The 23,572-nt window shown below is 33.8% G+C and overlaps 1 protein-coding gene across 1 annotated transcript in view; it reads right to left on the bottom strand.

The window, feature by feature from the left end:
- LOC118745418 (sodium- and chloride-dependent GABA transporter 1) overlaps positions 1-23,572 on the bottom strand; it is a 422,900-nt gene that overhangs the window by 308,607 nt on the left and 90,721 nt on the right. The window contains exon 3 of the mRNA XM_036478870.1: positions 4,950-5,217. Coding sequence (XP_036334763.1) covers positions 4,950-5,217 — 268 coding nt within the window. The remainder of the gene's footprint in view (positions 1-4,949; positions 5,218-23,572) is intronic.

Here is a 23,572-nt window from a genome sequence, read left to right as displayed (position 1 = left end):
TGCAGAGTAAAGGTTTTGCTGGATTTTTTGCCCAAAGTAGTTTTTCTTTTGGTAATGTGTTAAATTTATGACCTGAGTTTTGAGTCTTTTAAATTCCGTTTCAAACTAAATATTATTTCTGTACTTGGTTTTTAATTTGTATAGCTTGTTTCTTTTCCCAATTAGTTTCAAAAGTTCACTACTCATCCACGGACTATTACATTTTTCACTGGACTTTTTAATAGATTTAGTTGATTTGTTTATGCTAGAGCAGAAAGAGGCGTGAAAATCAGAGAAGGTCCTACTGCGCATAATGTCATTGATATAACCGTTTCTCTCAAAAGCATTATAATCCAATACACTCATGTATTTGTTTCTACTAGGCTGATTTATATTTTTATTTAAACTTACAGATAGATGTATAATTCTATGATCAGATATAGGGTGATCTTCCAACGCAAAAACATATTTGTAGTTTACTTTGTCAGTTATAATATGATCAATTATGGTACTTGAACTATTGCCCTTCCTTGTATGCATATCCTGACTAAGCTCATTTAGACAACAGAACCCGTTACTGTATATACTGTTTAGATAATTTATGGTATCGTTGGTAACATTAAGAAGGTTTATGTTAAAGTCACCCATAATAATACAGCTTTTTATTTGCAATACATCACCTTCAAAGGCATTCACAAACGACGGAATATCAGAGCAGCAATTTCTATATACGCAAGCAAGATGAATATCAAGTTTGATTAATTTGATTATTAAACAACTACTTTTTTCAAATTCCTTACAAGATACTTGTGAAGAGCAAATAGATTCGTGTACAAAAAGTATGCAACCACCGGCTATGTTTAGTTCCCGATTGGTAAAATATGCATTGTAATTGGGAAGATTATAATATTTATTTTCATTTTCGTAGATCCATACTTCAGTTAAAGCTACCACATGAACAATGCCTTTCTTTTTCTTATTTTCCTCAATCAAAGTTTTTAAATCCTGAAGCTTATTTCGTATACTTTGTATGTTTAAATAAAGAATATTAAGGTTAGTTTCATCAATTTTACAATTTAACTCATTGCATTTATATTGAACGTTTTTTTTTATTTGATTATCAAAATAATCCATGGATAATAACAAATATTAGCTGACTATGTAAAAATAAAAATTTTATGGGTTTTTCTATTTTAACTTTTTTAAATCTTCTATAGAATCTATTTCTATAATTGCTGAATTTTCCTCCTTTCTCACTAAAATTCTGGCATCCCTCATCCATACGTATTGGTACTTCTTATTTATTGCTTCTTGTTTTGTTTTCTTCATCAGTTCACTTAGATCCTTCTCCAACAGGTGATGGAAATTTACATTTTTACCCATCATGTTGGTGTAGGGGATAAATTTACTGACATCAATATTATTTCCAAGTTTTCTAAACTCCATACATTTTCTTTTAAAATCGCCATTACTTAATTTAACAATAATTGGAAATGTTTTGAACTTTTTATTTTCATTTTGGTAAATATCGATTATTTCGTTCGTATTTACATCCACATTTACTTGTTGCCCAATACTGGCGATGACATCTTTTAAGTTTTCTTTTGCAATTTTCGGCAAGTTTGTGATCATTACATTGTTTTTATTTGCCTGCTGTTTAATTGTCAGTATGTCTCTTTCCATTTTTTTGACACTCGTTTTCATATTTGCGTTCTTTGTTTTTAACTCATTTAGTTCTTTCTTTATTTGTTTGTTTTCTTCAGCAAGTCTACTTATCTCAGCTTTGAGTGAGTCGAAACTATCACTCATATGCTGCTGTGAGCTTTTTATTTTGCTCATAGCTCTGTCTTGCACTTTAAACTGTTTTTGTAATTCGTCTATTATTGTCGTTAAGCTAGTGCTACTTGTTTCTTCGTCACTCGATTCACTTGAATTAGTTACAATTGCTTTGTTTTGTTGTTGTTTCTTATTCCTTCTTGTGCTAGGCGCCATAGTTGTTCTCGTTGATAAAAAATGTTAAATGTAAGATAATATTTGGTTTCTTTGTTATTTCTGGCCAAATACGCGGCTCGCACTGGAAACTTCAATTGCTCCGAGTTTGAAAGAAATATCACGGCATGAAATATCACGTTTGCATTCAATATCACTATCTTGGTCTAATGCAGACCTGGAACTTTATTTAGTCAGCGGTATACGCTTATATGTGTTATGTTAACTTTTGTTCTCATTTTGCATTTCTGATGAACTTCGATCCCTGCAGTATTATTCGATTATTAATTTTAATTTCAAGTATCGTTTTAAATGAATTGCTTAAAATAATATTAGTATAAAACTATCTAGTTTTCAGCTTTTGTTTTGTGGAATTTAATTTTTTTCTAGCGGGTTTTGATAAAAATCTGGATTTTACTCGAAAATAGTTGGCAGCACTGATAGGAACATAACATGCTATTGGAACTGGTAATGTAACTAGTACGAAAGCGACAATTGTCAGCGAACTCGCTGCAGGGAAGTTTTTTATTAATTTACATAACCAGCGTGGTGGTTTGCTGCAGTTTAAAAAAGCATACGCAAATTATGGACATGAGCAGACGTGGGCACTACCCCAAACAAGCGTTAGCTAAAAGTGAGAAATTATCAATTGATAAAAAATAACCAATTCGTAGTTAGTTTTTTTCAGGATTTTTAAAAAATATATTACTTGTGGTTAGCTACAAAAAGCTAACTAGAAACTAGTTTAAAAGTAATGCAGGAGTAATACAGATGTAAGCAAGAGATTGTTTTCTTTGAATTGAACTGAGGACAAATAAAAGGCAGATCGAAATTTTATATTATCATTTTGAAGTTATGTCTGATGGTGTTCGAATATGGGACCACCTACAGCAGAATATGTAAACAAATTTGAAATGTAATAAAATGAAGTAAATAAATAAAAAAGATAGTAAATAAAAAAAGTAAAAAAAACAAAAAAAAAATATTTTGTTTTTCTTATTGATATTTTATGTCCAAAAGTACTTAGTTCACATCAAATGCAGAGGTGACCACCCTTGACTACACCTAATGCGGAGGTAATTTTGACTATTCGCGGCCATCGCCACAAAGAAAATATATATATAGTTCCTTCCTAATCAACTTCAATTTAAGTTATAGCTAGATACATTTCCTGCATAGTAATTTTACATGCTGTCGCGCTCTCATCGTTACGCTCTGGCTTGCAGTGTTGCCAACTTTCGATTTTCAAAAAGCACCAAAAACTTGGAAAAAAGCGTTTTACCACACAAAAAGCACCAAATTGTTTTGAATCAATGGATGCTTTTTTCATAAAAGTTTGTATGTATTTAACAAAAACAAAAAATTAACAATATTTGCAACAATCAATAAACAAAACTTTTTCGCTCATAACGATTGAACAGCTACATATTATAATGACTCATGCTTACGAAGTAACACCGAAGTACTGCACCTTAAAACTGATATATCTCAAGAAAGAAAAATCGAATCCCAACAAACGAAAATCATGCCCTAAGTAGAAATGAGCAAAAAAATTTATGTTTACATTATATAACCTCAAATATCGCCAAAAACCGTGATTTTGGCACTTTGGGGTTAGGATATCTCAAAATTCTAGTGCTAGAACAATTGTGCGGCCAGATTTGGCACCAAGAAACGATGTGTTTTACTCAGGTGGTACAAAAATTAAGATTTTTACAAATAACTAGAAAAGAAAAAAAGAAATACTTAACTTGCTCGCATATCTACTAGCATTTTCAAGGCGAATAGAATTGAACAAGGTGGGTTTGCAAGTTCAGCTTTTTATCAATCATGGTTGTATTTAAGAGCATTTAAATTTGTAGATTTTTGTAAATTCAGTGCTGCTACAGCTTTAAATATTTAAAAATTATTTCAAGTCTTAACTATATCGGAGTAATTTTAGTTCAGAAAAAAAGCACTAAAAAGGGCACTAGGCAGTAAATAATTTTTTTAGGCGTTTTAATATTCAAAAAGCACTAAATCTAGTGCTTAAAGCACCAAGCGATGGTTATGCTCTTTGCGCGAGTGCTCGTTTTCTGGCCATGCCTGGACATGGGACTACAAAACTCGTTGCAGCATTGCAATGTACAAATAAATGTTTTCGCTGCTACTGCAAAAACAACCGAGCGCGCATGAAATACCGCATACACACAAAGCTCACACGTATACTGTAGATTTGTTTAATTTTTGCTCTAGGAAAAAATATATTTCATTTATGGTCTGACTTATAATATTCGATCACACGATTGGTGAATTTGTATAAATTTGAACATTTTGACAGTTAAGGAGTGGTGTTGTTTGGGCTTTTTTTATTAAGATTAGTTCGTTCTCGTAAAAAAAAACACCATTCTGTGACTGCCGAAATGTACAAACCTCTAGAAATGCATCAAATATCATTTGGCCTTTACCCTCTTCCTCACTTTGCGCTATTTTGTATCATATTATCTTAACATATGTTCATCAGTATATTAAGTAGCCGAGTTAAAATTCGATATTTTTAAAATGGCCGCCTTGCTTTTTACCAATACACTCCTGTAGTACAAATTAATAACACTATGTAACAAAACGTTGTAGGCGGTCAAATTTTCGTTGTGGAATTCCGCTAGCAAATACTATAGCCACTATAGCAGTAAATACAGGGTGTTTCTGAGGAAATTACACATTTTCTGCTGCGTTTAACGCAAATTTTACCCATGCCGAGAGCTAAGATGCTTTCACATAAAAAAAGTACTTTGAGATCATTTTCTAATAATAAAAATAATGTTGTTTCCCAAAATTGTTTCTAATACTTAGAGGATATGTCTATGAAAACATTCTATCCACTTTAGAAGGTTTAACAGCTTTAGTATATTTGATGGCAGTAACGACGGTCTCCTGACCCATTGTCCGTCTTAATGTTTCTCTTAACAAGGGTTGCAATTTATGTTGACCTGCAAGCTTACCTTTGAATATGGGCGCGATTTTAAAAACGCCCAATCCTCCGATTGTCAGCATCTGTCCTAAAGCTAGTTCCATGAAAAACATAGGTATGCCAGCTAATATCAGCGTCATGAAATAAGGTATAAGAAAGGCACCACCGCCATTTTTGTAACATAGATATGGAAACCGCCAAACATTGCCCAGTCCAATGGCGAGACCGACAACGGATAGGATAAAGTCTAATTTAGAAGACCAAGAGCCACGTTCTAGGAGATCATTGTATTTGTGCACCTAAATAAACAAACAATATGTAGTTACTTGTTTACCTTACTCTATTTTCATTATCGCATTGCAACAATCAGGCCCAATTCCAGATGAGCTATTTAAGTAGAGATGGTTGATTAACTTCATAAATTCATTACCAATAATGGCTTTTTAAATATGAGATATCGCTAGCTTAGAAAGAAAAGTTGCTAAGTCCCATTTTAAAAAATTTACAGGAGAGGAAAAAATCTTCCTATAGCGATTTTCTTTAACTATTTCGCAAGACTTTGAATCAAACATTTTACGCGTTTAAAGCAAAGCAAAACTCCATAAGAATCAGAAGGATTTGATATTTATTAAAAGATGTCGTATTATTTTGGCCTTATCGGATTTGTGGTGCTTCTTTTGGACTTAGCAGATTTTCCTTTTATTGCTTATACAGAGGAAAAAATAAAACAAGTACCTTTATAATTTTCGAAACGATGCGTATTCAATTTCTCTAGCCTCCTATATCAAAATATGAGTTTTCATAAAAAGTGGACTTAGCAACTTTTCACTCTAAGCTAGCGATATGCAAGCCTGCGTTTATACCAAACAACAATCAGCTTTTCAGCACAAAATGAACACAAACAAACAAGTGCAACAACATTTTCAATGACCAAACAACAGTGGTGCCACTTGTTTGGCATGTTTCAATAAAAGTGATCTGAAACCCAACGAAAGTTAAATGGCATTTAAATGATAATCCAAAAATAAACTTCACTTCCATTTAGCTTTTTCATCTGAAATTGGCTCTTAGTTTTAACGTTGATACTTCTAGATTATAATTTACTTTACTATTATAACTTAGGAATTTTTAGGTAGAATAAGTATAATATTACTCACAAACTAAAAATATTTTACTAATTTTATACATTTGTAAATCTTTGTTGTCCTCAATACATTGGTGTATGATTAAATTTACAGATATGGTTTTAAATACATATACACGCCGTACCATCATAATAAGCGCACCACATTTTGACAAGTTTTAGCATTTTTTTTGTTGTTAAATTTTCCTTTTTTTCCATAAAAATATAGTTTATTCTTAAAAAACACAACCTTATAATATCAAGTTTCAGGCTTTGTGCAATATTTCAAATAAATTCAACAAACTTTCGAGGACATGTTTTGTAACCCATTTAATTTTTGAATACAAAAGTGCAAGTTTGAAGTAGTAAGGACTTATCGTTGTTTTTGGCAATTTTTGTTGAAGGTATTGCTCATTTTATTCGATATAAAAAAATTGTCGAACATACCTAGTAATTTGTACGGAAGGAAATGCGTATATTGATAATCCGTCTCCCAATCTCTGCGTGCCGCTGCGGAAGAGGTTCACACCAGGCGATTGTTGCTTTCAACTAAATGTTGCCTGTAAACTCGCCTCATGTGAACATCGTATAAGTGAAGATTTTTTGTGCTAGTTTTTATTCAAAATCTTCAAAGAAAGGTTTTTTAAAAAGCAAAATTGTACACTGAAAATATCTTCAAAATTAAGATTGTGTTTGATGTAAGATTTTTAAAGTTTAAGCTAAAATTGTTGGCCGCTGTGGTGAAGTGGTAAGCAGTGCCCGCTTCCACTCCGCAGCACCTGGGTTCAAACCCTGGTCAAAGCAACATCGCAAAAAACAATATAGAAAAAAGGTTTTTTCTTAACAGCGGTCGTCCCTCGGCAGGCAATGGCAAACCTCCGTGTGTATTTCTGCCATGAAAAACAGCTTCTCATAAAAATACAATCGCCGTTCGGAGTCGGCGTAAAACTGTAGGTCGCTCCGCTTTGTGTGACAATATCAAGGCGCACGCCACAAGTCGGAGGAGAAGCTCGGCCAAACACTAACATATGTGTAAGCGCCAATCTATTATTATTATTAAGCTAAAATTGTTTACTTGTTTATGTTATGCTTGCTACATCATTGTAACCAGAAAATAAAGGAAGAAGAAAAGTGTTAGGCGTACGAAATATTCTACACTATTATATGTCTTCTTCTCTCGCACAGTAAAACGTATACTCAAGTAGAGAGTTGGAAAGTGGAGGAAAATAACAAAATTTATATAAGTCGGCAGTTTAGAAGCGTTTTGTAGTAGATAGTGTTTGTACGGAAAAGTAACACGGTTCAGAGGCTCTTAACTCACATTTCCAATATGGATTGCGGCGACACGATAAAAAGTCTCGGTGCGTGTTAAGTGTGCGTTTATACGTCCACATCAGAATGAAACGATATAAGTTAACACAACTTAATACATCTTGTAAACACGGTAAATTACAACTTTTTATGCCCGCAGGCGCATTAACCATTAGACCATTAAATTTTAGTATAACAAAGTGCTAGTTACAGTAGACTGCAACACTCTCCATACAAAAAAAATCGGTACTGTGTTTCCGTTGGAATTATAAAATCTATTATATTTTAAGACTTTTTCATTAAACTCGACAGTTTCTCGAGTGTGGATGAATTTTTTAATGCTTTTGAGAAAGGAGTTAATAATCTCGAGGCTGCTGGGGCGACTGTCATGGAAGAAGAAAAACTCAACTTCACGATCAAAGCACTACCAGCATCATACAGCCACATAGGCCACCTTATCGATGTGCTACCGGCAAAAGACAGCACCTGCGAATATTTGAAGCAAAAAAATCAAGCTTAAAGCTATCAACCCGACCAGCAACACAAACTGCAGCAGCTCAATGTCCAGGTCAAATGTGTTTGTGGCCTAAAGAGGCGAAAATTCAACGTATGGATACAGCTCGAACATCCAATGCTACAGGTGTAGAGAATATGGCCACATGAGCAAAAACTGCACACACAATCCCGTTAACCAAAGTGATCATAACGCATACCAGCAAAATTCACATTTTCAACGAGGCAAAGGCAGAAGCAACAACTGGGGAAATTCTCAAGGTCGACGTGGGTCAAACAAACGCGACGCTTTTTGAGGAAGAGGACGTACGCAACAAAGCAACAACAACAGCAGCGTTTTTATGGTAAATATAAGTAGCGAGATAAGTGATACATGTAGGTACAATGCAAACGATGTTACTTACAAGTTAATTTGGCTGCTCGACAGCGGCTGTACCGATCATATCGTAAATGATGATGTTTATTTTAGAGAATCAATAACTTTGAATAAACCTTCAGAAGTTAAACTTGGTGATGGTCGTACATTACAGGCAACTAAAATCGGTACATTTGTAGCAAATTTTCTCACTTTTAATAAAAAATCAACTATTACGATTAAAAATGTATACTTTGTTAAAGGAATGAAAGCAAATGTTTTGAGTTATAAGAAGATAACAAAAATAAAATAAAATCTTATCTGAAGGCAAATTATGTAAAGTTTACAATAGCTCTAACAACTTAGTTGCCATTGCCCATGAATCGAACAATTTGTACGTAATGAGAAGTTTTGTTAATTTGCATAAAAGCGAAATAAATGCAAATACCTTAATACAAAATATAACTAATAAGAAAATTACCCTCACAGAGAAATGACATAGAAGACTAGGCCATGTTAATTTCAGCTCGCTAAATAAATTGTGCAAAAGCAACCTAGTAGACAACTTACCTTCAGAAATTGAAAGTGATTTCATGAAATGCATCATTTGTCTTGAAAATAAAATAAACAATGCGGCTTTCGTAAATAATAGAACTAAAGCAAACGAAATATTACAGTTAGTACACACAGATCTAAATGGCCCTCATAGTACTCCCGGAAGCAATGGGGAAAAATATTTTCTTACGTTTACTGACGACTACAGTAAATTAATTAAATTTTTTTGTATCAAAAGTAAAGAGCAAGTTTAGCGCAAGATAAGATGCGCTAACGGCATCGAATACCGAATACATTAATAATAAAACAATTAATTTTGCTCGCGAAAAGGGAGTTTAGTTAAACCCGTGTCCCCCTTACGTACACTAACTAAACGGCACAGCCGGGAGGCTCAATCGAACTATAATGAATATGTTAAACTGTTTAATGCCAGAGGCCAAAATCCCAAGAAAATTTTGGCCGGAAGCAGTAAAGACTTCCGCGTATTTAAAAAACAGACTGTTAGCAAACACATTAGAAAGAAAAACACCGTATGAAATATTTTTTAACAAAAGGCCAGACGCTGAGTATTTAAAAATATTTGGGAGCAAGGTATGTGTAAGAATCCTGATCAAAAGAGAAATTATAAATGGGACAAAAAGGGTGATATAGGTACATTGGTTGGTTACTCCGATGTAGGATACCGTGTCCTCTTAAACGGCAAAGCAGTTATAGTTAGACACGTAGACGTACTAGATCAAGATATAAAATTAATATGTCAAGTTGAGGATGAAGAATCTGATTTCAGCACGGACAGTTCCGTTATCTCAAATCCCCTGAAAGCAAGTAGTCCAATACAGTTAAAACAAGAGGGGAGTTCAAAAGTTGAGGGACGCCCAGATGTCTCCAGCCCAAATGTTAGCAGTGGCTTTATCGACCATGAAGAGACTGTCATTGAAAATAAAGCGAAATAAATTCCACGTAGATCAGCTAGAACAGATAAATCAACAAAGGACGGTCAATTTGCTTACCAAACAATTTACGTTAACTATTGTAATGCTATGGTTCCAGAATTTTACGAAGAAGCTACAAGCTCAAGGGAAGCTCAACACTGGACGGAGGAAATGAACGCTGAGTATGACAATATCAATAAAAATAAGACATGGAAATTAGTAGAAAGGCCAACTAACGAGACAATCATTGATCTCAAATGGGTTTATAGAAAGAAAGCTGACGGAAAGTTCAAAGCACGTATAGTTGCAAAAGGTTTTCCGCAAAGGGGTGAGATTGACAGTACTTACTAACCGGTTTTTAAGTCACAAACGTTAAAAATCCTGTTATCCTTTTGCTGCCAAAATAACTTCCACATAAAACAAATGGAGGTAGAAGCTGCATTCCTGAACGGAAGAATCAAAAAAACAGTATATGTAACGCAGCCTCAGGGTTTTCCGACGGTTCGAATAAGGTTTATCGTTTGCGTAAATCGTTGTACGGTTTGAAAGAGAGCCCCCGCTTATGGTAGGAATGCTTCCACGCGTATATTCGCTCATTAGGTTTTTCACGAAATAACTGCGACTACTGTTTGTATTTTAAAAGGGAAAATAATGAAGTAACATATTTACTAATCTTTGTAGATGATCTTTTAATCTGCAGCAATAGTGAAGGTAGCAATAATAATACGAAATATTTGGGCAAAGTAAGAAACTATATTGGAATTGAAATAAATCACCATAGACAGTCGAACTACATGCTGTTAAATCAAAAGAGTTATATTGAGTCATTAGCTGAAAAATATGATATTGTAATTGGAAAATTGTACTCAACTCCTATTGAAGTAAATCTTAAATTGCAAAAATCTGATGAAGAAAACAGTAACTCAAAATATAGAAACATCATAGGCGCATGACGCTAACTGTGTCGATGAATTTCCATTGATTTTCTGGAAAGTGAAGACAATTGTGGGAATCTGTAGATAATTATAGAACAAAAATACACTTTGGATGGTTTTTCAAAATTGCACTTCGTTTTTGTTTTTTTTTGGTATTATAAGAATATTGCAGTTTTTGAGAGAAAAATTCGTAACTCGCGACCCCTTTGATGAAATTTGCTGAAATTTTTTTTGAGAGTTGCTGAAGCTTTTCCCTTTACAATAGAAAGATTTGTAGAAAAAAATTTCCAAAACAATTAATTCTTTAATAACAATAATTTAAACAATTGCAATTACTTATATATTCTAAGCCCGCGATTGCAGTGAAATTTTGGCACAATATACTCTAAACTCTTGGTTTTAAGTTCCAAAAAGAAAAAAATGGTCTTTCCAATTTTGACAGTCGCTATCGATTTTTTTGTCACCTTTAAGCGTTGAGTAAATAACTATTTTCCTTTAAGCTTGTGTGAGTAATAGCATTTTTATGTTAATTAATGAATAATTATACAAGTACGTACATTATTTAACGTATAAATGCTTTGACTCACACAAGCTTAAATGAAAATAGCAATTTACTCAACGCTTAAAGGTGACACGAAAATCGATAGCGACCGTAAAAATTGAAAAGACCATTTTTTTCTTTTTGGAACTTAAAAACAAGAGTTTAGAGTATATTGTCCCAAAATTTCACTGCAATCGCGGGCCTAGAATACATAAATAACAGCAATTGTTTAAATTATTGTTATTAAAGAATTAATTGTGTTGCAAACCTTTTTCTACAAATCTTTCTATTGTAAAGGGAAAAGCTTCAGCAACTCTCAAAAACAATTTCATCAAATGGGTCGCGAGTTACGAATTTTTTTCTCAAAAACTGCAACATTCTTATAATACAAAAAAAAAAAAACAAAAACGAAGTGCTATTTCGAAAAACCGTCCAAAGTGTATTTTTGTTCTATAATTATCTACAGATTCCCACAATTGTCTTCACTTCAATGGAAATTCATTGACACAGTTGGCGTGGTTTGACTCTATACATAAGCTCAGCAACCAGACCTGACATCTCTTTTAGCATAAATTATTTAAGCAGGTTTCAAAACTGTTATAATGAAACCCATTTCAAATACGCCTTGAGAGACTTAAAGTATTTATACTACACAAGAGTTTATGTTTTACAAAGAAACGGAAATATTTTAACGAAATAGATTGCTTTGTAGATTCGAACTGGGCAGGCGACGTTAATGATCGTAAGTCCACAAGCGGATATATCATTAGATTATTTGAAAACCCAATTCTTTGGAAATCGCGAAAACAAAATTCTGTTCCTAAGTCGTCAACAGCTGCTGAATACGTTGCATTGTCTGAAGGAACAACTGAAATTATTTTGATAAGAAAAATATTAAAAAACTTTCATTTAAGCCTGTCAGAACCAGTTCCAATCTACGAGGATAATTCTGGTGCTGTTGCTACAGCTAAAAATGGTAATTTTCCCAAAAATTCAAAATTCATAGAAATACAATACCAATATGTACATGAAAATCAGACTAATAATGTCATAAGAGTGAATAAGATAGAATCCAAAGAGAACCCAGCCGATATTCTTACAAAGGCTTTGGGCAAAGTACAATTTATTAAATTAAGAAGTATGTTGAGCTTGAAATAGAATCCTTTCTAACAAAAGACCTTTTTATATAAAACAACGGTGGTCAATCGCGGCTCTTTGAGCCAAATGAGGCTCTTTGCTAAGCAGCCGCTCTTTTTATTTTCTTTTGATTAGAACTTTTTGGCTCTTCTTACTATTGAAAATACTTATTTCTTTGATGGATATTCTTTGCCATTGTGTTGTTTTTTTTATTTTATCCTTTTTATATACACATACGCAAATTGAGATCGAACATTACCTGCAATTTGGAGAATGAAAATTGGCTTTCTGACTTAATGTTCTTTAACAATATGGTGGAACATTTGCAAACTTGAATTTGTCTCTACAAGGAGAGAATAAAAATGTTTTTGATTTGTCGCAAATTATTTTAAGTTTTGAAGCTAAACTACGTCTTTTTATTCATGATCTCAAAAAAAGAATATTTCATCATTTTCCATGGCTAGAAAAAAATATTGCACATGATTTAAAAGCAGATTTTGAAAAGAGATTTGATGATTTGAAATTATTTAAATGTACGTTTGCATACTTCATAAACGCTTTTTTATGTAAGTTATGTAAGTGAGGATGAATTTACAATAACCAAAATACTCCTTTTTAGGAAAAGCGAAAGAAAAGTTGGAGTTTTTGGAATTAAAAGAAGATACTGGAAATGCAACATAAAGCTTTGCCATTGCTTGAATTCCGGCAACAGTACCAGATTTAAAATATCCGCTGTTGAAAACAGCTGGGTGCCGTATATTTTCAATTTTTGGTACAACGTATAACTGTGAGTCTTTGTACTCTACAATGAAATTCGTAAAGTCATTCGCATTTATAAATGCATTCGCGTGCCTGTTAAATATTGAAAGTTATCAAAAACTATCAGCTTTTTGCAATCGCGTACGCAAAAAACTTCCAATGTAGGGGAAATTGAGAGAGCAAAGTGACATTTCATTTTGAGGGGAAGCTGTTAGTTTCTGCTAGAAAAATTTTTGCTAACAGCTGGTTCGAATTTACGCAAATCCCTGAAATGAATTTGATGGTTTGAATAGTAAAATGCGACTAATTAAACTTGCAATAAGGAAGTAATTATTCGCTGAGCGAAAAGCACAATGTTTTTTTCAACCAAGTTATGGATTTTTTCATGGTCAATAAGCCGATTGTAAGAAATGCGATTCAAGTTGAACATTCCCTTGCTGTTATTTGTTGGCTTCCAGCCGTCAGCGCGATACATAATTTTTATTTGTTTTTCTGTTTTTGGTTTTTCTTAATTACGAAAAAGCCTCTGTGAAGTGCAGAACCAAATCAAACTACGAAGAAAACTGATTCAACTTGAACATTTCAAGACAACTTTATAGAGCAGCTGTAGCTGAGTGTGTAGAGATGCTTGCTGTTATTTGCTAATCCCGTCAGAGGCAACATGTTAAAATGATAATAACAATTTTTGTTTTGTATCTCCAAACTATGAAGAAGCATCTGTGAAGGGCAGAACATAATGGTTAATTTTTCTCTTAGTGTTCTTTTAGTCAGTGAACTGTGTCAGGGTAAGGCTTCGGGATTTGTTTTCTTACGTTGTCAATTTTATACTTTTTAATGTAAACAAAATTTCTAAAATGTGTTCGTCTAACTTGCAAGTTTCTGCAAATTTTCTGTTCGCGCTATTTTGGATATATTTGTCTTGCGAGAGAACAGATGACATTTCGCCGGAATTTCGCTGTTGGACATTTTTTACTGGAGATCTCGAACGAACGTACCTATTGACTAACCAACATTTAACAGAACGGTTACGAGCGGCTTTAACTGACGTAAAACCAGATTTTGAAAATTTGGCCAAAGAGATCTTTTGAATTTTCTTTAATATTTATCTCACGTACATTAGAATAATAATAAAATTAATGTTTTTCATTTCTAATAATAAATTTATGTAAAAGTAATTTTTTTTTTGTGTGGCTCTTTGTAGCATTTAGAAATTAGATGTGGCTCTTTCGGCCTTGCCTACCCATTCTTCTCTGAACTAAATAAAAAAAAAACGAAAAAAAAACTGAAAGTTTAAAATGCATATAAGTATTTCTGTACAGAGTATAACAGCAAGGAGGCGTGTTCGATACATTGTATGCATCTCTATGCTTTTATGCTCTATCGATTAACACAAGCATTGACAAATTGTAACTAAGTATTAATACATATAAAACATACGAAATTTGGTATGTTCAATAAGGTCGGTGTTATGCAGACATTTTGTTTGGCAAACTGCGTGCAATTGTTGTTGCAGCAAACTCGGAGAGAGCGAGTTTGGCGACTCTCACAGCAAACTAATTTTGTTTGGTCAAACTGCAGCAAATTCGGTGTTGTGATATACAAAAATTTTAGACAATTGTTGCTATACACAAAAATTGCCGTGATACCGAAAGTCAGAGAACTGAATTTATGCTGCAGGAGCTTCAAAATTCTCATTTCGTGTTGGCAATAGCCATGAAAACCATAATGAACGTGCAACCCTGTGCCAAACTCGACATAACCACCTCCGAGCAAACTAAGCAGCCGCCATTTAATTTGGCAAACAAAAGTTTGTCTGCATAACACCGACCTAAGCTAAGTAAAGGAACACGCTTTCGTTCTCTATCCTTTTTCATTCAACTTCCTTTCTTCGATCTGTGTGACTCATGACATAAGCAACCAAATTTTTTGTAGATTTAAAAGAAAATGTCATAGATATATACATATCTATGTATATATATTAATTTGTATAGATACATGTATGTACGCATATATATGAAATTTTCTTTTAAATTAGTAAGATGCATATTAACTTGAGGTATGTATAAAATTGTTGATCACAAAAATGAAAACTCCTCAACCTCATATACATATGTCGTCGTTTAAAGTACAAAACTGCGTATCGTCGTTTTGCAAAACCGAGTAACTGATATTTTTTGCCAAAATTGGATCACCGAAGCTCTTGGCCTTGTCCATTCGTGCTGAAATATGTATAAGTACTAGCCAGAAACAGTGTTGCCGCGCCGTCTCAAGAAAATGTATCCCTGACCAAGCCAAAAATGTATCCAAATGTATCCAAATTTTTTTGTTACATATACATCTCATAATTTGTAAGAAAACCAAATATTTTCATGAAAAAGGCATAATTTAACCCATCCTAAGGACTTGGAATACATGTGCATAAAATCAAGCATTTGTAATTTCAATTTATAAAGTACATTTTTTGTGCATAAGTATTTTGCAAAGAAAATATAATAAGTAGCAAGTACACTCTAAAAAGAGCATGTAAAACTACTACTGAAAAGTATCTATTTTTCAACAAGAATCTGTATAAATATACGTATAAGATGTTCAGTATTTGATTTTGAACTTGGGATCTTTAAAATATACACATAAATACACATATATGGAATGTTTAAAATTGCAAAAATTTTCAAACTACAAATACATTTGAGTAGTCTACTTGCAAAGTGCGCTATGTAAAATTTTTTCGATTCTTAGTTTTTGGCGGATTACGTACCAGTATTTAAAGTAGTTTCATGTCCACTAACAACAGAGTGCAAAATGAACTTTCAACAGTATCAATCTTCTGATGAACTTAGAAAGCTGCTTTAGGTCGTATAGACTGTTAATGTTATCTTATGACATGTTATGTTATGTTGCAATTTTATAAGGCTCCATTTATCCAAATTTTCAGGTAATAATAAAAAAGATTCAATTTAAATGTTACTTGTTGTCGTAGTCACTTTTTCAAATTTATGGCTTTCTATTATAAAATCACAAGCTGTTTGCAAGTGGACTACTCATTTCCTACTAATAATAAACATTACTTTATTTTAAACATTTTATGTGTAATTTTGCTCTTGCGGCAAATTGGGTATGTACGAGTAAACAGGCAATGATTAAGTTTATTACACGGCGTGCGAATTTGCACACATTAAAAGAGGAAACTGGTTACCTCTCTTAATATGCGCAAATAAATAAATTTTTTTAGAGTGTATTTAAAGTCTTTTCAGTAAAATTCATAAAAGTCTCCTTAAATAAATCAAATTTAGTTTTTTGAACTGCATTGAAATCTTCTTTTTTTTTTAATTAACAAATGAAAATATGTGATATGAAAGATATTACTACAGAAAGAGTCATATATGTAATACTTCTATATTGGCAGTAAGCTAACTTCTCAATGTGTAAGCATTCCGAAATCAAAGCGAGACAGTCTAGTACCGTTTTTGTCAATGTGTTGTGTACTTGAGTGCCGTTTTTGTATATGTGGTGTGTACATGTTTATTTATAAACGTGTGTGTTCCTTTTCTTTCGTACGTGTTTATTGATATATCTGTACTGTAGTGTTTTCGGACGGTACTAGCTCTTACTGCCAATATAGGAGTATTACATATATGGAAAGAGTATAATTTACTTTATATATGTATATCGTCGTTTAAAGTACAAAACCTCGTATCGTCATTCTGCAAAACCGCGTAACTGACATTTGCAGCCAAAAATTGGATTTGCTCACACAAGCTCTTGGCTCAATCCTTATCCATTCGTCCTGAAATATACTAGCCAGAAATGCGATGGCTTTATAAAAAAGAGAACCATTTTGAAATATGAGTGTTTTTACTCTCTAGAAAATAATTTATGCGGCCTCACATACGCGGTTTTACATTTTATTGATACGCGGTTTTGTAGTTTAAACGACGATATGTATATTAAGATCTTGCTTAAAGTATCCTTTTAAGCTAATTAAAGCAATTGCGCTTATACCTATTTTGGTGAGATCTCTTCATATGTTCATTGCTTCGTTCGAAAAAAATAAAATGCTTTAATTTCACGCTTAATAGCAATTCTTTATACGTTCAGAAAACGTAATGCTTTCTACCATCTTTAATGAAAATCGATTTTTGAACGAAAAAAACTTTATAGGAAATATACAATTTTGGCCTATTTAAAAAAGTATCCACATTTATACTGACCGGAAAAAATAAGTATCCCGCAAAAATTCGCCTAAAGATGTATCCAATTGGATCTATTTAGATCCAAACGGCATCCCTGGCCAGAAATGCGATTGCTTTATAAAAGAGAGAACAATTTTTAGATATGAGGGCTTTTACTCTCTACAAAATAATTTATTCAACCTTACATACGCGGTTTTGCGTTATCTTGATGCGCGCGGTTTTGTATTATGTTGATACCCGGTTTTGTACTTTAAACGACGATATATAGATATATAAATATATCTTACTGATTTAAAGCAAAACATCATATCGCACGTTCAATAATATACAGAAGTATTTAAAAATTTAAATTTTGTGGGAAAACGCGATCAAAGTTTGATCAATTCATACAGTTGGTATACAAAAAGACAGTTGAAAAGACCCATATCTTCGCCGTTTTTGGGAAGTATAACCATCTGTTAGGCTCAACATGTTCTACTTATCAAGCTTATTAATAGTATGATGAAATCCCCAAAAACATAAATTTTGAGTTACATCTATATATTATTAAGCGTGGGATATATGTGCATATGCATATCACCAAAAGCAAGACGAATGAACAAATCAACAGTTTTGTACGAGGGCCGCGCGACGCGATCGCGGCGCGTCTGGACGCGTGGCGTGGGTGGCGAGCACGGCGCGGGGTGGCGAGCCGGACCGTCGCTAAAGAGACATTTACTTTTTGTATTGAAATATATATTATATATATAAATATTGTTATTTCCAGGGACCGAAAATAATCGTTATCATGAAGGATTTTTATTTAAAAATCATTGTATAATCGTTATTTTATGATTTATATTTTTTCAATCAAAAATAATCGTTATTCTTTGATTTTTATTTTTTCAATCATTTTTAATCGTTATTTTATGATTTTTATATTTTCGATCAAAAATAATCGTTATTTTATGATTTTTATTTTTTCGATAATTTTTAATCGTTATTTCGTGATACTTATTTTTTCGATCATTTTTAATCGTTACACTATGATTTTTATTTTTTCGATCATTTTTAATAGTTACTTTATGATTTTTATTTTTTCGATCATTTTTAATCGTTATTTTATGATTTTTATTTTTTCGATCATTTTTAATCGTTATACTATGATTTTAATTTTTTTCGATCAAAAATAGAAGTTATTCTTAGTTTCTTAATGTGTAAACTGAATGTGCACAGATGTGACTTAAAAAAAAAAGTTTTACAAGGCATGCGGCATGCTTGTGTACAATGTAAAGTCGGAATTGTAATGCTCTCACCCCCTAAGATTGTTCTATATCGAAAAAAGTATACCCCTATTTTTATACCTTTCATGAGCATGAAATGGTATTATAACTTTGGTCCGATGTTTGTAAGTACCACAATTAGAAGAGAAACCACTATAACATATATCTCCCATACAACTGATTGTTCAGATATGAGATTTTTCGCTATAACTCCTCCATTTAAGCAGTTAGGAACATGATATTTTGCAATACTTCCGCCCATTATCCACAGAATGCTTACAGTGAAAATTTCAAAGATCGGTCACTATAATCTATAGCTCCCATACAACTGGTTGTTCGGATATAAGATTTTTCGTTATAACTCCTCCATTTATGTTGATAGGAACATGAAATTTTGCACTGTTTTCACTCATTACGAAAATAATACTTACAGTGAAAATGGCGAAGATCGGGTATATAACTGATTGTTCAGATATGAGATTTTTTGTTATAACTTCTCCATTTATGCAGCTAGGAATATGAAATTTCGCACTCTTTTCACTCAATATTAACAGAATACTTACAGTGAAAATAACAAAGATCGGGTCACTATAACATATATCTCCCATACAACTGATTGCTCAGTTATGAGAATTTTCGTTATAACTCCTCTATTTATGTAGATAGGTACTTAAGCGGGTTCTTTTAAGTACCCAACCCGCCTAAGTACCCCAAAAAGCAGACATTTTTGGTGAGGTACTTAAGCGGGTTTTACTGTATGAGAAATAACCAGGGACCGTAACATGTACCCGCATCGAGGTACTTAAGCGGGTTCTTTTAAGTACCGAACCCGCCTAAGTACCTCAAAAAGCTGACATTTTTCGTAAGGTACTTAAGCGGGTTTTACTGTATGAGAAATAACCAGGGGCCGTAACCGTTATGATTTTTATAATAAAAATCAAAATTTAATCGTTATGTTGTGATTTGTATTTTTTCGATCATTTTTAATCGTGGTTTTATTATTTTTATTTTTACGATCAGTTTTAATAGTTATACTATGATTTTTATTTATTCGATCATATTTAATCGTTACTTTATGATTTTAATTTTTTCGATCATTTTTAATTTTTATTTTATGATTTTTATTTTTTCGATCATTTTTAATCGTTATTTTGTAATTTTTATTTTTTCGATCATCTTTAATCGTTATATTATGATTTTTATTTTTTCGATCATTTTTAATCGTTATTTTGTGATTTTTATTTTTTCGATCATTTTTAATCGTTATACTATGATATTCTTAGTTTTTTAATGTGTAAACCGAACGTGCACATATTTGACTTAAAAAACAGTTTTACAAGGCATGCATATGTACACTAGGATGGTCCAAAAACAGTAAAGTCGGACTTGTAATGCTCTCACCCCCTAGGATTGTTCTATATCGAAAAAAGTATACCCCTATTTTTATACCTTTCATTAGCATGAAATGGAATTACAACTTTGGTCCGATGTTTGTAAGTACCACAATTAGAAGAGATAGACCCATTGAAATGTATACTTCAATGATCAGAACGTCGAGCTTCGTCGATTTAGCCATGTCCGTCTGTCCGTCTGCTTGTATGCAATCTAGTCTCTCAGTTTTCGAGATATCCGGATAAAATTTGGTAGGTGGGTGTATTTTTATAATGCACTAATCATTTGTCGGAACTGGCATAATCGGACCACTATAACATATAGCTCCCATACAACTGATTGTTCAGATATGAGATTTTTCGCTATAACTCCTCCAGTTAAGCAGTTAGGAACATGAAATTTTGCAATACTTCCGCCCATTATCAACATAATACTTACAGTGAAAATTACAAAGATCGAAGTGAAGTGAAAATTAAAAGAAAATTTCATATAAATGCGTACATACATGTATCTATATAAATTAATATATATAAATACATATGTATATATCTATGACATTTTCTTTTAAATCTGTAAGATATACTTATATAAAATTAAAATGTGTATAAAATTGCTAATGTTAATGCCGAAAGTTCTCAATATTGCATACGCCATATAAGGGAAACTGAATTATTACGAAATATAAATAAAGAGGCAGCACTTTACGCCATTCTGTATTTTCTCGTTTCAGTTCAGGAACATTGTTTACTTGTTTTTTAATAACAAAATAAACAATCTTTTGAACTTCTGGATTCTAGGCTAATTGACCTAATGTGCACGGTGGTCTTGAAGCAGTCTTAAGTTTTATAAAAGTGTGTCTAAAATCGCCTTTCACAGCCTTTTCTACATCATTTGTAGGTTGAAAATCCATCGAGATCAAAATCGTAGCCGATCCTTTTTTCGAGATATTCACATTTTTTATATTTTACTTTTTAAACGCAATAATCCTTGTGTTACTAATACTTATCATTTTAACAATGCAGGAATCGTATGAAAATTTAATATTAAAGTTATTATGTATATGTATATATAAACATACATATATTAAATCGTCGATGGGCAAAAACGCCCATCGACCAATTGCAAAACCGCCCACATTGCGGCACTCAAATTTTACAAGAGAGCGGAAAAACGGTTTTTCTTTGAAGGCATTGCCTTGATTGGTGTTATTTTCTCTAGCTATTATGCTACAAATCTGTTGTTTTAATAACGCTTTTAAGATTTGTATGTATAAATCTCGGTGCCTTGAGTTCAGGGTTACCAAATCTCATTTTTGCTACAACGGCGGTTTTGCGAAAACATCGACGATATACATATATTTAGTGTCGCTTTTATTACCACGCGACAATAGAGACACTAATATTCCGTAGAATATAAATGCGTGTTGTCAGTTTGGCCGTCGAACAAGAATTATATCGCTAATGTTACAAAGCTGCTAAGTCATCTACTTGACCTTGTACTTTCCAGCCGGTGTTGAGAGAGTAACAGCTATGCAGCAAGAACAACATAAGCTCGTTGTCGTTTATTTAATAAAGGAATAGAAAATAATACAAAGTGAATGCAAAAACAGTGGTCAAATATAAGAAAATCTAAAAAATATACTTAATGGAAAAAATATGAAAAATCATGGATACTAGTTGTGATGCTGAAGGCACCACAGTACTCCCCGTTTAATGGAACCGTACGGGTTTGCGTATTATGCGCCTAGGTCTTTGTGTCGCTGTTTTCGATGTCGATGTTTGCGCTGCCTGGCCGTTCACAGGTTTTTGTATGCACTCGTCTGTGGATTTTGTCGTTCCTGTTGTTGTCTTTGTGTCGGAGCTTGCGCTGCTTGGCCGTTCATAGGTGGTTGTATGCATTCTTCTGCGGATTTTTGTGCTTTCTGTTGTTGTGTCAAAGATTCGCTCGTTGCGCTTGGTGCCTTGTCGTCTAACCAGATATACGCTGGGTTTAATCGGTCGATGCTGATCTATACCTTTTGTTTCCTAATTTTAATGGTGAAATATTTTTTGTGTCGTTGTAATACTGCGAATGGTCCCTCGTAGGGTGGCGTGAGCGATGGGCGTATGTTGTCGTTTCGTACTAAAACGTGCGAGAATTTATTTAAGTCTGGGTGTATGTAAGACGTTAGCGTCGAATGGTATTGCGTTTGGGTCGGCTGTATCGCTCTCATCGACCGTTGGAGGTTCTGCAGTACTTCATACGGCGTTTGCGTTGAACGGTTATGTTCTACAAATTCACCTGTAATTTTTAATGTAGTACCATACAAGAGTTAAGCTGGCGAAGCTTTTAAATCGCACTTATACGCTGTTCTGAGACCAAGAAGAATGAGTGGGAGGTGGTCGGTCCACGTGTCTTTTCCAGCTGCTAATATGGAAGCCTTGAATACTCTGTGCCATCGTTCGATTAACCCGTTCGCCTGGGGGTGATATGGGGTCGTTCTGATATGCTTAGTCCCTAGAAGACTAAACAGTAGCTTCAGCAGGTGAGACTCAAACTGTCGCCCTTGGTCCGTTGTTATGAATTGTGGACAGCCATATCGGGCTACCCACGTTGATATTAAGGCTTTAGTGACTGTCTCGGCCGTCATATCTGGTATCGGTATCGCTTAGGGCCAACGGGTCAACCGATCTATTAAGGTTAAGAAATATCGTTGACAGTTGTGAAGGGGTAACGGTCCAATTATGTCAACGTTGACATGATCTAAACGGCTATCCGGTAGCTGGTATTGTAGTAGCGGAGCTTTTGTATGGAGATTTACCTTTGACTTTTGGCATGTTATGCAACATCGCACAAAGTCAGCGGCGTCTTTGCGAAGGTTAGGCCAAACAAAGCGTTCGGTAACCATTTTTACTGTCGTCTTCGTACCAGGATGCGCCATTTCATGCACGTGGTTCGGAACTGCCTTGGAAATCGCGCTGGTATAAATGGACGGACATTACGTGACGATATGTCGCACCATAGTTCGCTCGCGTCACCTGAAATTTTTAAAAGAGAGAGTTACCTATCAACTGCTTCAACTCTTCTTCGCCTTGCTGCGCTTTTGCTATATCGGCGTAGTCAATCTGACGTTGATCGTCGAAAGCATTGATCCTTGAGAGAAGGTCGGCGTGTAGCTGCTCGCGCCCTTGATGTGTCGAATGTGTGTGAGTTTTTTTGAATAGTAACCAGGCGGCTGTGGGCCGTCTGCGGTTAACAGGTTCAGCACAGCACCCACAGCTAGATCTAACGCGTCGGTGGCAAGGGACAAAACCGATTCTTGTTGAGGGTGCGCTAATATAGCGGCATTAGCAAGCTCGTGCTTACATTTCTGAACGCTTCTGTTTGCTTATCAGTTCAGTCGAGTGGCGTTTTATCGTTCCGTTTATTTCCGGGTATCATTGTCGTTAGTATCATTTGGTACTCGGCGGCGCGAGGTAGAAATATATGGCAGAAATTTACCATAGCCAAAAACTTCTTTGGCTGGTGAGCTACTGAGGGTTTTTCACACTTCGTTATCGCTTCGAAACGTTCTGGTAGGGGGCAAATGCCGAATTTTGTTATCAGGTGGCCTAGAAACTTGATTTCGTTGACGCAAAACTCACATTTTGCCGGATTAACGACCAGA

Source organism: Rhagoletis pomonella, unplaced genomic scaffold (assembly GCF_013731165.1).
Source record: "Rhagoletis pomonella isolate Grant_MI unplaced genomic scaffold, Rhpom_1.0 Rhpom_scaffold_00009, whole genome shotgun sequence".
NCBI classification, from domain to species: domain Eukaryota; kingdom Metazoa; phylum Arthropoda; class Insecta; order Diptera; family Tephritidae; genus Rhagoletis; species Rhagoletis pomonella.
This window is presented reverse-complemented; position numbering and strand designations above follow the sequence as displayed.